At 52.2% G+C, this 14,980-nt stretch overlaps 2 protein-coding genes across 3 annotated transcripts in view; both read left to right on the forward strand.

Moving 5' to 3' along the window:
• Window positions 1-14,980, forward strand: part of LOC103915381 (chromosome unknown open reading frame, human C9orf114) — a 23,646-nt gene that overhangs the window by 2,838 nt on the left and 5,828 nt on the right. The window lies entirely within an intron of this gene.
• Window positions 3,069-14,385, forward strand: CCBL1 (cysteine conjugate-beta lyase, cytoplasmic). 2 transcript variants are annotated; one of them, XM_009322105.1, is made up of 14 exons: window positions 3,069-3,190; window positions 5,170-5,291; window positions 7,701-7,759; window positions 8,737-8,887; window positions 9,201-9,350; window positions 9,724-9,810; window positions 9,934-10,062; window positions 10,405-10,525; window positions 11,217-11,293; window positions 11,552-11,641; window positions 12,001-12,187; window positions 12,411-12,487; window positions 12,790-12,876; window positions 13,295-14,385. In XM_009322105.1, the coding sequence occupies exons 2-14, from the start codon at window positions 5,208-5,210 to the stop codon at window positions 13,361-13,363; spliced, it is 1,368 nt and encodes a 455-aa protein (XP_009320380.1). In that variant the 5' UTR covers window positions 3,069-3,190; window positions 5,170-5,207; the 3' UTR covers window positions 13,364-14,385. The 2 variants fall into 2 exon arrangements, with proteins under 2 accessions (XP_009320380.1, XP_009320381.1); XM_009322106.1 differs by lacking the exon at window positions 3,069-3,190 and adding an exon at window positions 3,885-3,977.

Genomic DNA, 14,980 nt, shown 5'->3' on the forward strand with positions numbered 1-14,980 from the left:
GAGGGCGGGGGCGCCATCTTGGTGCAGGGCAGCGCGCAAGATGGTGAGAGCCTTAAAGGGGCCGCCGTAATTCCAGCCTCAGCGCTGGACAGGCGAAGGGGAAGGTGGGGAGCTGAGTGCCTTCACCTGCTGTGGCAGGACGGCAGGTCTTTGGAGTCCAGAATTGACTCTTTTTGTAAAAAAAAAAAAGATTTACCTCTTTATTAAAGTTTATGACCCAACCATGATCAAGCCTTCTGTCATTACTTCATTTAATGTAATTCTATGTACAGCGACTCGGTCTCACAGCCTGCGGCACTGAGGGACGGCCGCCTCTGTCACTCAGGAACAACAGGGAGGAAAGCCAGGCCTGCCAAGGACAGCTTCAGGCCCTGATTCAGGCTGGTGTCACTGCTGTGAAAACACAGAAGGGTAAAAAATTATAGTTGCCATGCCCTGACATCACGTTGCTTCAGTTTTAGCCCCTCGGCGTGGTTCAAGCCGTGCGGAGCCCTGAGAGGAGCATCCGCCCAGCTGTCTGGACCTGGTGTGCGTCACCTCCAGGCTCACAGACAAAAAGGAGGCTGTGTCTTTCCTTGCCGGGGCCCTACCTCCTCTCAGGTGACATTAAACCCTTTCCTTAGCTCCTAAATGGTTAAAATCAGCTTCACCTGCTTAACTCTCTGGCTGTGCCCTGTGGAGGAAGAGGGGTGGTACACAGCCCAGGCCTGACCACCCGGTCCTCCTCTTACACACCCACGCCAGCGCAAAACTCTGATGCACGCCCGGTTCCCGTCCTTCAAATCGCTGAGCAATAACCGAGGCTGCAGACATCATCCGTATTTAGGGACCGGGGGCACACGGTCCAGATCGCTGGAGAAAATCTGGTGAACGTCTCGCTGGATGCCTCAAATAAAAAACAGTGGATACAACTAATATCAACATTTAAGGCTAGTTAACAATAAGAGAATGAAAATAATTTAGATTGCAGCTTTTACCACTTTTTCCTTAAGAAGCAGCCTATGTGACATTTCTGAATTGGAATATTTTGAAAACCCCGTTCCATTTCTCTAACAACAGCTCACCAAACTAAGGCCACTGAAAAACACAGCATTTGTTTCCTCAAAAGTGTTACGAGGATATATCCAACAGTAATTTTGTGGTACCTGAAAAAAGCAGGCTGATTCACTAATGGTTATTTTCATTTGGCTGACTCATTGGAGGACACTGGGCAGCATCATTTTTTTAAAAATTCATAAAGGATGGTTGAAAGGCATTCATTATAACTTCATTAGTATACAAGAGGCAGTTCTGAGTGGTGAAGAGGAGCCAATTTTAACTTGTATACACCAGCGATCACTGCTATAGTAAAATAAGCATATCTGTGCCTTTCTAGGAACATTACAGGTCTTAGCATCCTGCTGTAGCCATAGGCACAGGACTTGTACCAGAGGAGCTATGATCCCACCTACCAGGGGACAGTGTTGTAGACACTCACCAGCCCAGTGCAATAGCCAGATTTAAAAAAAAAACACACATCATTAAGAAGAATTGTTCCTGTCTAGATGCACTTGTTAAATTAAAATGACCTGAAGAAAGAGAGGGTCCTAATTTTCCTTGAGTTTTACAGTACAAACTCCAAGAAGGTCAGATAGTGTCCTTTTCCTTGCAGGCCGCATGCATATTATCCACCAATTTCTGCTGAATTTCAAGAGGACATTAAGGTGAAGTTACATGTTACTGTTGAACCAATATAAAGGCCAAATCTTGCCAAAGAAGGTGGGGGCTCATGCTCCTGTCCACCCCTTCTTCTCCCCACTCCCCTCTGCTGTGGTCCCTACCCAGATCTCTATTTCCTTGCAGTGCCTTTAGCTCTCGCGCCCACCCTGCCCTGAGCCAGGTCAACTCACGGACCTTACAGAAAACTGTCCACTTTTCTGCCAGGTTGGCTTTTTGCTAATTTAGCTAGTCAAGTGAGCTCTGCTCAGGGGCAAACAACAACCATGGAAGGTGCAAGGCTGGCAGAGGAGGGGGCAAAGCAAGCATAGCGAGGACAGCAGGAGGGAGAGGAGAAAATGGCATTGAGCCATTAGGTGGCTCAGGATGTGCTGTGTACATTCTTATGGAAGCAAACACAAGTTTTCCTTCCATCTGTTTGTTTCAGTGTTTGAGTTAAACCGAAGTTTAGAAAACAAAGAGTTTGCATCTGCCTGCACTGACATTCCCTCCCGCTTAGTCATGGCAGGGATGCTGTGAGCCCAGCGGCTGGACGTTGCGTTAGGATTTGGGAACCTTTGGCACAGCGGATGTCAGCCGCTTCCTTTCCCTGTGGCTCACTTTTTCCTACTGTGAAAGGGAGACGGTAATTACTCAGGAGAACTACATGACCTGATTCATCCGTGCATGTAAAGCCTTGTCACAAAAGGAAGAGGGAAGCCAAGAGAGGCAGATTTGCTCTCTACGCCTCACTTGAGCAATTGTCACCTCTCAAACCACTGATGGGGAGTCCAGCTCCTGCAGCCATGCACTGAAATCCCCCTCTGAGGCCGATATCTGTCTCCCTGCCCATCCACAGCCCAGGGGTTGGACGATGCTGCAGGATCCTGCTTTAGGTTGTATTGTGGACAGTTGGTCATTATCCTCTGATGAACCTGACGCTGATGCCTTCACCTTCTGTGCCTGTGATCCATTCTCTAATAATATTAAGCCTGCAGAGTGAAATTTTTGAGTGTCCGACTGACTTAAAAATTCATTTTTCAAAATGACTGAAGGCTTCACTCAAAGGGAAATTCCCTGCCATTGCCATGCCAAAGTAATTATAGTCATACCACAAAAATTATCCTGCTATAATTATGCTGGTATGAGCCTCCATCTGAACAATATGCTGAGGTATTTTCCCAGGCAGCCAAAATCCTCTGGCAGCTCTGGCTCCAAGCCTCCGGGAGGAAGGGACCTGCTCCCAAAAGCCCTCTCCTCCTTCACCCTGGTGCTTTAGAGAGTGACCTGAGATCTCTTGTTCCCCGGTACGATTTTCCCCATCAGAGTGTTGTAGCTCGACTCCTGCCTTCGTGCAGCCTCTCCGACTCCTCCCAGGAAGTCCCAGCTGCAGATGAAGCATTTCAGAGAGAGGGAGAGGGCGGCATGTGTGCAAATGCAGCCTGGGCGGTTGTGCCAGACTTTCGCAGCGTAAGGCAGTGTGGCCCAGCTTGATGTAAGTCTGTTTTACCCCCCATCATCCCTTCCGGGAGCTGCCTTGCGCCTACATGCGTGTGCGCTTGCTGGCTGTTGCTGCTGCATTCGTCCGTTCTCCCGCTGTGGCGTTGCACTCCACGGTGCGATGGGTTCAAGGGGACCCTTGTCCCCAAAGCCTTTTGGGTGCACCTGCGAGCAGCCAGGCTGGCCAGCACCGTGGGTGTGCTTGGGGAGCACCGGGACGGAGGAGACGGCTAGTGCCCACCGGCTGGAGGGCAGGAGGTGGTGAGTGACCGGTCCCTGCAGTGACCTTTCAGCTGTCACCTCCAAAATCCTTCGTGTGCTCCGTCCTGTGCACCCCACCAGGGCAAGAGGTGCCCCAGCTCCTTCACAGGGAGCGTACGTATAGCACAGCCTGAAATGCCCAACCAGGTGAGAGGCTCCCTGAGCCCTTCCCAGGCTTTTTGACTCTCTGGTGGCTGACCCCACTCCAAAACATTGTCCAGGGCTGGGGAGGTGAGGCAGAGCCCTCTGCCCTAGCCCCGGTCGGCTGCTCCCACTGGGAGCAGCACCCTGACCCCGGTGCTGCCTCTAGCTTTTTGCAGGAGCCTTGTGTACAGCTCTTACACCAGCTCTGTAGTTTTCTGTAATCCAGTGAAGCCCTTTTCACTGCCACACTTTTGTTTTGTCACCTGCAGGGTTAGTCCCCTCATTCCAGTACTCATTTGCTTTGCATCCCAAAGCAGTGTCCCCCCACATCTCAGCGCCCGTCCCCGACATGCAGCTGTTCCGCACACAGGGACAAGGTGGGTATTTTGCAGTCCCAAGCAATATTAAAATGTGACTTCCAGTTTTTCCATAAATAGTGCTGGTTTTTCCCACCTGAGCAGAGAGATGTAAAACCCCACTGGTCTCAGCTGGCAGCCGCTTTGCACTTTTGTTAGAAATAACACAAAATGCAAACAGTGGGGACTCACATCCTGCGTGTAAGGATGGAAGGTGCACGTAGGAGTACTGAGAACTTACTGTGGGCTGGCCAGCTTCAAACCTGTTTTAATTTATTTTTTGGCAGCTGGGTAAATTAATCCATGGCTGGTCAAAATAAAGGTCCATGCATCCTCCAGCCTCACTGCTTTTATCTCAAGTACCTAACAAAACATTAACTTATTTTAGCTTAAATGCCTCATGTTTAAGCAATGTTGTAGAACAGCTGAGGGGACCTGAAGGAACAGGCTGCATCAGGCACAGAAATTAATTTGTTTGGGGCCTTGAAGGAAAGGTAAACACCAAAATCACTTTGGAGATGGAAGCTGACATCTTGTTAATCAGAATAAAACTTGTGACTAAACAGCCTGGAGTTGCAGCAGCTGAGAGGCCAGAGATTCTCACGAATAGCAGCACTCTTGCTTTGATTTTTTTTTTTTGGTAACCTTAAGAACATGAAGGAAGAGGAAGAGATGGGTTTGTGCAGAGTAGGTTTGCCCAGCGTACATCCCTAAGGCCCCTTGTTTCACTTGCCAGCCTCAAGAGGCAGGGTGTCTGAACAGCACTGCCAACGCACAGCCCCATCAGCGAGGAAGGTGGAGGTGCTGCAGGGGAGGAAGGGCAGAGGCAAGGGATACCTGGGATCAACAAAACTGGATGGGAAGCTGATGTTGAATACCGAATCCCAGAGGATGCCCTCTCACTGGTGCCCGTACCACTCCCCCCAGTGCAGAGGAAAGTGGGGGGAGCCTGGAACTGGGGAGAGAGGAGGCAGAAGCCATGGTTGCCCTTGTGATCCTGACTTTGTGTGTGTCATGGGCACAAAGTACAATCCCAGAGCTGTTTGACATTGCAGTGACAACACAAAGCGGCTCATTCCCCCTTTTCCTTTCTGTGGCAGAATAACCACAGCTTTGGGTCTGGACCTGCACTGCGTCCTCAGGCATTTGCTTTGCCCCTGCTGCTGTGGAGCGATTATCTCACCCCTCTGCTTTGTGTCCGGGGAAAATGCAGGTCCCTGCCCGCAGGAGTGAGACAGCAGGAGCCGTGGCATGCTCAGGAGAGCGGGACCGTCTCTGCGTCACTTCTTGCTGGAGAGGAAGAACAGTGCTGGATATAGCTCATACTCCGGCGAGGTATTGAATGCCCAGCGTGACTGTTTCTGGCCAGCAGCCTGGTCCCTGGCTCAGGCTGCAGTGGTGTGGAGCCCAGGGGAGCTCACTGCCCAGCAGCTAGCCATGGCAGCGATGGCAGACAGGGCACGTCAGGAAAAGCCACACTGGTACAATCTCCTCTGTACCCACTTATTTCCAGGTAGCCTGTTTAAAGGGAACATTTCATAAGCAAGAGAATATTCTTCATACAGAAGAAAGCTCATTGTTTGTGGGGTTGCCTCGTCAGATGGTCTCTTCTACTAAAGACTCTTGGGTTGCAAAGTACTTGGGAAATATCAGCATCCCTCTTGGAGATACAAACATGCAGAGCAAGGAAATCATGTGGATCAGGGAGTCAGTGGTGGAAGGTTGTGGCCACTAAGTCTTCTACATTTGCACTCAACTATCCTGTCTCGCTGCCAGGCAAATTGCAACTGGAGAAACACATCATTTGGTTTGGTGAGCAGAACAGGCTAAAACAGATTTGGGGGCTGCGTGGCTCCAAGGCTGTGTTGCTCTCCAACCTGATGGGCAGCTGCCCATGGCAGCATCACCCAGGCTGGGGATGGGATGGGAGGGATGTCAAAAGAAGAAAGTATTTGTCATTTCCCTTCCTGAAAGGGCTGGAGCAGACAAGGCCTTTCCTCAGAAATGGGAATTTCTAGGCTTAAAGCACCTTCTTCCCACTGACCCCCATCACACTTGCTGATGCTGTTAAATTCTCTGAACTGTGGCCAGCAGCAGCCCCACCACAAAAGAACAGCACTGGAGCTGTTAATATTTCACCTCCAGCTATCTTTTACTTCCCAAGCCATGAATCTTTCTACTCCCACCAAAATTAGCTCAGGCACTGGGTCTTGCTGACGGTAATATCCACAAGCTTGTGCAGAAAGAGCAAAGCAGGGGGCTGGGGGAGAGGAGTGGGGCTCCCCTAGACCCAGGGAAGCACCGACTTCTGCTCGCCCTTGGCTCCCTGCCCGGCACCACGGGGGAGCGCAGAGTCCATCTGGTGCCCTCTGAAACGCGGGGCTCCTCAGCAAGTTATTTGCAAAGCTCCCTAGCGAGGGCTGAAGCTGTATAAAAATCCAAAGACCTCAACACCAAATATCGTTGGGGCACTTTTCAAATTCTGTTGCAGCCCTCTGGGAACGGCAGAGGTGAGCAGGTAAGTGGGGAGTTACCACTGCAGCCGAGCCTGGGGAGGGGGGGTTGACCTGGTATCTACCCCACCATCCCAGCATGACATCACCCTGTCCCCTCACATCCCAGCTCTGCATCTCACATCTCAGCTGCTTTCACATGCCCTCCTCGTCCCTGTTCAAATGTATTTTATTTGCCGTGGTGACAATCGTTTTCTTGGCTTATTGCTTCAGAGATGCCCTCCTCATGTCCCCATGCTGGCTTTTCTTGGTGCATTGAGCATGCTTTCTCTCTGGTTTGCAGTCCCTTCGCTGTCTGGTTACCTTTTCCCCGCATTGTTGAGTTATTAAATTCTGCCTCTGCCGCTTTTCATCATCCTTAATTCCATCCATAAATTCCCCATCAAGCACACCTGACTTTCTCCCACTGTGCTTATCCGACTGGAAGGATGATTTTGCTCTGAATGTTTCCTACTGTCCTTCCCACCACCCCAGCCATGATGCACGTGGAAATTAGATATCAGTCAGGCGAATGGTACCTTGGTGTCTCCGTACATCAGGCTGACCTGTGTGCTGTGCTCTCCTCTTGCCTGTTCCCAGTTGCTGCCTGGTTTTGCCATGAACTTTAGGTGCAGAAACCAGCACTTTGTTTAGGATCTAGAGCAACTCCCTTCACCAAGGGCTCCAGCAGGACAAAGGAGTAAATACTTTTGCTACTCCTTAGAGCAGTGTGGAATAAAAAAGTTTTTTCTTCTAGGAAAAAGGGATATTTTGTGGCCTGTAGAGAACAAGGAGGTCCTTCCGATGGAGGACAAGAGAGGCTATGGAAGGCAGAAGCCTGAGGTCTGGGGTCATTGGCCTGGCTGTTAAAGCTTGGCTGAGCTCATTTGATCCCATGATTTATTCCAACTGAAAATGAGGTTTAAGGCATTGCCAGCTCCCCAGTGAGTGTACACACGCTTCTTTTATTCATCTGTTTTCTCAATTCTTGTTGAAACTTGTAAATGAAACATCCTCCTCTGCCAGCTCTCATCTGTTTGATCTTTCATAAAACCTGTGTGAAGCTTTTTCCAGAAACCACTAGCAATAGCGCTACTGCTTTAAGGTTGGTTGGCAACAACCCATGAAGCAATACTAAAGGGCACACCTTCCACTGGGAAAAACATACCTGGGAAGGCCACATCCCCTTCACAAGTGGCCCCATTGCCATTAGTAAAATCTCCAAACTCACTTTCTTTCTCTCTCTTTGCAGGCAAAAATGTCAAGGCCAGTGCAAGCTCGGAGGCTGGAGGGAATAGATAAGAATATCTGGTGAGTTGAGAGAATATCTGGTTTACCTTGGTGGTAGATGTGGTTTTAGGCAGCCTAACACCAGATGGAAACCGCTGCAGCCACACAGCACAGAGCAGCGGTCTCCCTCAGCTGCTTTGCATTTGTTGAGGAAGCGCATCAGGGCAAGTTTGTCCAGGGAGACTTTACCCTGGCTCACTTCTGCACCTGCTGCTCACACTTTATGCTCTATCAGGTGTCCTGCACCACCCTGCAGGAAGGCAGGCAGGAGCACCTTGTAGTGCATTGCACTCCATCCGACCCGTCTGCCCGAATGATCCCAGCAGCACCCAAATCTGAGCCGAGTGGTTGCAGCGCACTGGCTGCAGCCTGGCATCTGCTTCAAGCCCACCCTAGGGCACTGCAAGCAGAGAGGCAGGCGAAGGGATGCTGCAAATGCCGTTCCCAACCTGCCAGGCCCAGTGTGGCATTGGGAAAACTGAATGCTTGAAGAAGATATTTAAATGGGCTTTCCCCAAAGCCCTGCTGTGCCTAGTTTCAAGCTACAAACTGCCGATGAACCGACTCTTGGGTGAGGCAAGCGCTGAGTTCCGCCTGCCTTTCCCTCTGCAGAGGCCTTCATGGTGTCTAGCTGCTAAATTTTGCAGAACTGATATGAGCTTGAAAACCTCTGAGACATCTCCTGCTCGCTCTGGTCTGATCAGAAGTGGCACACGGCTTCAGCTGTGACCGCACACCCAGACAGCACAACGGCTGTTTCCTTTGAGAACAAATTAAACTCACTCCCCAGTGCAATCGTGGCTCATCCTTGTTTTAATTGAAATGGGCCTGAAATGATCTGTGCTTGGTCCTGTCCACCTGTGAGCAGCGGGATGGCTCCGCAGGAGGGACGCCAACCTTGCTCACTTCCAAAGGGATGCTGGCAAGCGGAGCCGCTGCCAGCACACTGCCCGGACCCTCTGTAAACGCTTGTCTTTCTCTCCCTTTCTTCTCACCAGGGTGGAGTTTGTAAAACTGGCTGCCACCTACTCCACAGTGAACCTGGGCCAGGGCTTCCCCGACTTCCCCCCACCGGATTTTCTGAAGGAGGCGTTTGTGAGAGCCCTCAGCGGGGAGAATCACATGCTGCACCAGTACACCCGTGCCTTCGTGCGTGGACAGATCCCCCTCCTCAGCAATAGCCCCCTCACTCCCCATTAGTCTTGGCTGCTTCAGGGCTCATCAGGCAGCTATAAACAGGGCAAACCACATGAGGCAAAACATGCATCCAGCCTCAGCACAGCCCCCCCGCGCCCAGGGCTGTAACACCCTGCTTTACCAGGGCGGTTGAAGCAGCCAGGCTGGAAGACATCCCGCACGCTCGGTCACAGGGCACTTGGCTGCCCAGGCCCTTTCCAAGGGCTCATCCATGTTTTAGGAGGATTCTGCAACCCAAATCCCACCCCCTCCTCTCACCCCACAGGGCCACCCACCTCTGGTGAAGATCCTAGCCCAGTTTTTTGGGAAGCTGCTTGGACGAGACCTGGATCCTATGACCAATGTGATGGTGACTGTGGGGGCGTACCAGGCCCTTTTCTGCTGCTTCCAGGCTTTTGTTGATGATGGCGATGAGGTAACCCAGGATTTGGGCTTGTTGCACAGGCAGCCTTCCCCCAGGAGAGCCCTTCCTGGCTGTGGGTCTGCCAGGGGTAGGTTTACATAGTCCTTTTGCAAAGTAGAAAAGGTTTTATCCCCGTTCTCCAATATTTGAGCTTCCAAAGGAAAAAACTCCCTGCTGCAGGGTACTGTCTCATATCTGCATAAGCCAAAATAACCATTTTGCCCTGAATGATGATGTTCTTCCCTGACACTGCCCACTGGCAATGCAGGTTCTCCATTACAATAACTCAGGGATTAAAATTTCCTGTCCCTCCCATTGCTCTCTGCACCCATCAGGGAAGGTCTGAGCAGGGCCAGGAGGGCACTGACATGTCCCTTTCTTCCAGGTGATAATCATTGAGCCCTTCTTCGACTGCTATGAGCCGATGGTGAAAATGGCTGGTGGGATGCCTGTGTTTGTCCCGCTGAGACCGGTGAGTGGGTTGGAGCAAAGCTGTTGAGGAGGGAAGAGTCGTAGCAAAGGGAGCAAAGAGGTGAGTGTTAAGCAAAGTGCAGAGGTAGCAAAGCAAGCTGAGATTCCTCTCTGTTCTCTCTAGAAAGCTCCAAAAGATGGAAAATTGATGTCTAGTGCAGACTGGCAGCTGGACCCAGCTGAACTGGCTTCTAAATTCAGTGAACGGACAAAAGCCATCGTCCTGAACTCACCCAACAACCCTCTGGGCAAGGTAATGCCTCTGGCCTTGCTGTGGCTGGCCCTGAAAGCAGCTGAGGTGCTACAGCTCGCCCAGCCACATTTGCAGTGTAGCAGCGACTTGACCTTCCTTGCACAGAAGGGAGGTGGGTGTTGTGGCAGCACCGCACGCTGTGCTCACTCTTCTGGTGTTTTTAAGCCTGGTCTTTTGTGCCAGCTGTGGCTTTGCCCTGTCAGACCACTGCAGCCAGCTCCTGCCCACCCTGGCTTGGGAGATGGTGCAGGTGGGGCGTGCAGCCTTTGCAGAGAGGCAGGGACAGGCAGGGGCTCAGAAATGCTCCTGCTGCATCCCTGCTCCACTCACTGCCCGCTGCAGGTATTCAGCCGAGGGGAGCTGGAGGTCATTGCAGACCTGTGTGTGAAGCATGACGTCCTGTGCATCAGCGATGAAGTGTACGAGTGGCTCGTCTACGACGGGAAGGAGCACATCCGCATCGGTATGGAGAATGGCTTGGCTGAGCTTGGGTGTCTTCTCTGGGTACACCATCTTCAGGGAAGCAACTGGTGATTTAACTGGGGTCCCCTCGAAATTACATGGGCTGCTTGCATGCACAGCTCTACCAGGCATGTACCCCCATTAGAGGTATTTTGCTGCACTTCAGTCTCAGCCTCCAAACCAGGTCTTAAACTGGAGCCCTGACTTCCAGAGCCAGTCAGAGGAAACAGACAGTTGGCTTCACAGTGTGAGATCCAGAGCCCTTTGGATCCACAAAGAGCCCTTTGGCTCCAGAGAAACTGTGGTTTTTTCCTACACTTTGTAAAAACCACAGTTTTCTGGTGTCTCTAGTTTTGGGACATCCATTTCAACATGATTTCAGAGGCCTGTTCTTCCTGTTGCAGTAACCTGCAATCACCTTGTTGCAGGGTGATGATGCTTGGCACCTCTGGGAACCCCTGGGGCTGGGTACATGCATATGAAAACACTTAATTACAAAGAGATGCTCTTGAGAAACCTGGCTGCCTGCTTGGGATGTGCTTTGAGGCTCATCCAGGTGAAAGACGTGCTGTGAACACAAAAGGCCGTCGTGGGTTATGGGGGGCAAAGAGCTCCCACCATGTTATTAATGCAGCCCAGAAGCGAGCACGCTGAGCTCTGCCATCGGTGTTTCCCTCTTGTTTCATTGCCAGCCAGCTTGCAAGGGATGTGGGACCGCACGGTGATCATCGGGAGTGCTGGGAAAACCTTCAGTGCCACTGGATGGAAGGTGAATTCCCCTGTGTGGCATCTCGTGTCCTCCCCATCCCCGTCCCTTTGCTCCAGGGCATGGGTCCCATTGCCATAGCGTGGTGCTGGGGACCCTGCTGCCGCACACTTGGCTTTGAACCTCAGGGTCTGAAAGTACCAAAGCTGCTTTACAATAGCTCTGTCTGGAAAATACAATGAAGCCAGCACAGGCAAATAAAGGGGAGCCCAAGCAGGTACCCAGAAACTTACCACCTTCCTCCTCCTCTCCTCACCACAGGTGGGCTGGACTGTGGGACCCAACCGGCTGCTGCAGCACCTCTGTACTGTGCACCAAAACTCAGTGTACCACTGTGCCACAGTTGCCCAGGTAAGGCGGCTCTCTGCAACTGGCCCTGCAATTCCCAAACCCCTGAAGCAGGGGTGAGAGAGGGTCCTTCTGCCCATGGCTAACCTGAAAGGCACAGACAGGGTGATGTGTGGTGCCCTGGAGAGGCTCCTTCCCCTCTCCCTGCAGTTGCCCCGTGCCTGGGAGGAAAGGGAGAGTCCAGCCTGCCTGGGGTATACTCCTTATTTTGCATTGACAAATCCAAGGGGCCATTTGGAGAGGCTGGAGGCAGAGAGCTTGGCTTGGTGCAATGAGAAATCACCCCCTGCTCCCTAATCACCTATGAATTGCATCAGAGCAAAGACTCCAGTTCTTCCCACGGGGTTCCTCTCTCCTCTCAGGAGGCCGTGGCTCAGGGTTTCCAGAGAGAGCTCAAGCTCTACGGGAAACCAGAAAGCTACTTTGTCCAACTGCCCAAGGAGCTGCAGCAGAAGAGAGACTGGCTGGTCCAGAGCCTGGATGCTGTGGGGATGAAACCCATCATCCCTGAGGGCACCTACTTCTTGGTGGCAGACATCTCCGAGTTCAGTGAGTCGTGCAGCTGCGGTTTTGCTCAGGCAACAAGCTGAGCAGGGGGGGCCAGCTCAGAGTGGTACCACTAGCAGGGACAGGGACCTGCATAAACCACCACCAAAGCAGGGACGGATGATAGCGTGTTTCCCATCCAAGCTCCCAGAGGCCGTGGGTTTGGGGCTTGGCTGAGGCACGCGGCAGCAGCCCCCACCTCCGCGCTGCTGTGTTTCTCCTGCAGAATCCGACGTCCCTGATGTCCCTGACTCCGATGAGCCCTACGACTCCAGATTTGCAAAGTGGATGGTCAAGAACAAGGTAAATGCATCTGGCCCTTTCCGCCGCGCTAGCCCCAGGTGGGTTTGTGCCCTCCCTGCTGGCTGCGCTCACGGGAGCCAACAACACACCACCACTGCCAGGTCTGGCAGCTCATCTAGGGGGGTGCCTGGGGTGTCTGGGAGCAGCTGGCCTCAACTCTGGCAGCCTGAGCTCAGGCAGAGTGAGCAGACAGGGCACCAAGGGCATCTACAAGCCCATCTGTGAGCTTGCGAGCAATACGTGGATGGCTTCATGCCAGCCCAGAAGCAGTAACCTCAGCTCCACGTGTTTCTCCTTGCCAGGGACTCGCCGCCATCCCGCTCTCCGCTTTCTACTGTGGGGCCCACAAGAACAACTACAACCATTTCATCCGGTTCTGCTTCGCAAAGGTGACATACGTGGCAGCAAGAAGGAAGGCGAGGTTGGGAGTAATAATCAGGGCTGGTTTAATGCCCTGATTTAATAAATGCCAAGAAGAAATGCAGAGCGCCTTGGGCATCAGAGCCTGAGCATGGCATCACAGCTGGTCCAACCCCCTCCTGCAGACATGCGAGCTGAACCGGGGGCAGGAGGTGTGCTGGTGCCATCCTAAGCTTTGCCCCATCAGCATGCCACATTTCTTGGTCAAGGCAGGGAGTCTTCTGGGTGTACATTTAGCTGCCCAGTGGCTATGTCTGCGTCACACTGAACACGGGGCATTTGCAATGTTCCAGAATGAGAATGGGATTTTTATACAAATGACGGCTGCAATGAGGGGAAAGGGGATTTGGCTGCAAGCCACTGACCAAACCTGTGGTGTTTGTTTAGGAGGAAGCCACACTGAAGGCAGCAAATGACATACTGCAAAAATGGAAACGGGAGAAAACTAATCCTTGAGTGCACTGGAGAGAAAAGCAGGCTCTCCTTTGTCCTCACCTGCCACAACCACTCCTCCTCTTCCTTTGCTTGGCTACAAACTTTGATCCGTCCTTATTTTTGTGCTTTCAACAACATTTTCTGTCAGAAATATGGGTAAGAGGTTTGCCATGCTCAGGGTCTGGGAGACACTTTCTGTCACTGTGAAATGATTGCAGTTTCTTGCAAGAAGTGTCTTTGCATGTGCTGTCAGTATTCGACATTTCTTCCTCCTACGTTTAAAGACTTTGATAATCAGTTTGAGGATGCGTCCAGCAAGACACAAGGTAAGGATGGCTCCTGGGGTCTTTTCCACCACCAAATTCTGAAAAGGTGTTTCAGGACCTACTTTTAAGGCTATGCTGGGGGGTTACTGTGGCTTGTCTTGCTCCACATCCCCACTCATGTACCCCAGGGTGCAGGACAGTATTTCCACCAGCACCCACGGGACTGTGCGGTATCGCCACCCATCAGTAGGTTGATTCCTATGATCCTGAAAATTATAAACCCAGCAAAATGCTGTTTCCCGTAATTAACAATTTTCCCGTTTTTTTTTTTTCTGTGCATCTTGGGGGAAGCTGACCACAGAATCGGCAACTGGTTTCCCCAGGAAACAGGCTTTCATAAATAGCCTGGCTATTGCCAAACCTTCCCTGTGCACCCCCCAAACCACCCCTGGCACTTTGTCAGGGCTTGGCAGCATCGTCCAGGCTGCAAAGCAAAACCTTCAGCCTTTGACAAGCGCACGCAGTGGCCGGGGAGGAAGGGCACAGCAGCCTCGGGCTGCTCCTGCCGCCGGTGGCCCCCGCACAGCTTCCCACCCGTCAGGCTGGTGGGTGGTGGGGTAACGTGAGCAGCATTTTGAAAGGTAATTCTTGCGTCATTCTCGATTTAAACCTGGATAAGAATGTAAAACAGCATCATCAATCACGCAGGAGTTATGTGCAACAGACTGTGCGATAAGTATTTGTGGCAGTTAAATTATTAAAGTAGAATTACTGCAATTATTGAAGAGTAAATGTCTCTGTAACGATTACAGGGCTGACGCAGCTCTCCTGGAGAGCTGCCCTCACCCATGCAACATCTGCGTTGCGTTCCGCAGTGGTGGCTGCTCGTCCCACCCAGGCCGGCGGGTAGTGGCTCTGCAGGTTTTCTGTGTCGGGCTGCAGCTGGCAGTAGCGATGCCCACGGAGCCAGAGCTGCACTGACCCGCCGGAGCGAGGGAGGGAGGCGAACACCCACCTCCTGCCTTCGCCCACGGGAGCCGCGTCTGGTCTCACCTGCCTGCGCAGCCTGGGTGGGTGAGGGTGCTGCTGAAGGCCCTTTTGCACCCACACACGTGCCAAACGCTGGGAGAGCTGCAATCACCGAAACAGATAAACAACCATGAGATTAGATTATTAACGTAAAGATTAATTGCAACATCCCCACATGCGCGGGCTCTTGCTCTAGGCCATGACACACCCCGCAAGGGGCAGGGTGCATCCCCCCATCCTCCAACACGCTCGCAGTGCTTGTGCAAAGACACCCAGACGCGGGTGGGTGGGCGGGGACAGACGGACACGGACAGACGGACACCCCCCACTCCCCCACGGACAC

This window comes from Pygoscelis adeliae, unplaced genomic scaffold (genome assembly GCF_000699105.1).
Source record: "Pygoscelis adeliae isolate BGI_AS28 unplaced genomic scaffold, ASM69910v1 Scaffold114, whole genome shotgun sequence".
NCBI classification, from domain to species: Eukaryota; Metazoa; Chordata; class Aves; order Sphenisciformes; family Spheniscidae; genus Pygoscelis; species Pygoscelis adeliae.

Coding starts and splice junctions, on each gene's coding strand:
- CCBL1 (XM_009322105.1), top strand. CDS start 5,208: ATGCTCAGGAGAGCGGGACCGTCTCTGCGTCACTTCTTGCTGGAGAGG. Junction 9,351..9,723: donor TTGTTGATGATGGCGATGAG/GTAACCCAGGAT, acceptor CCTTTCTTCCAG/GTGATAATCATTGAGCCCTT. Junction 12,188..12,410: donor GGCAGACATCTCCGAGTTCA/GTGAGTCGTGCA, acceptor TTTCTCCTGCAG/AATCCGACGTCCCTGATGTC.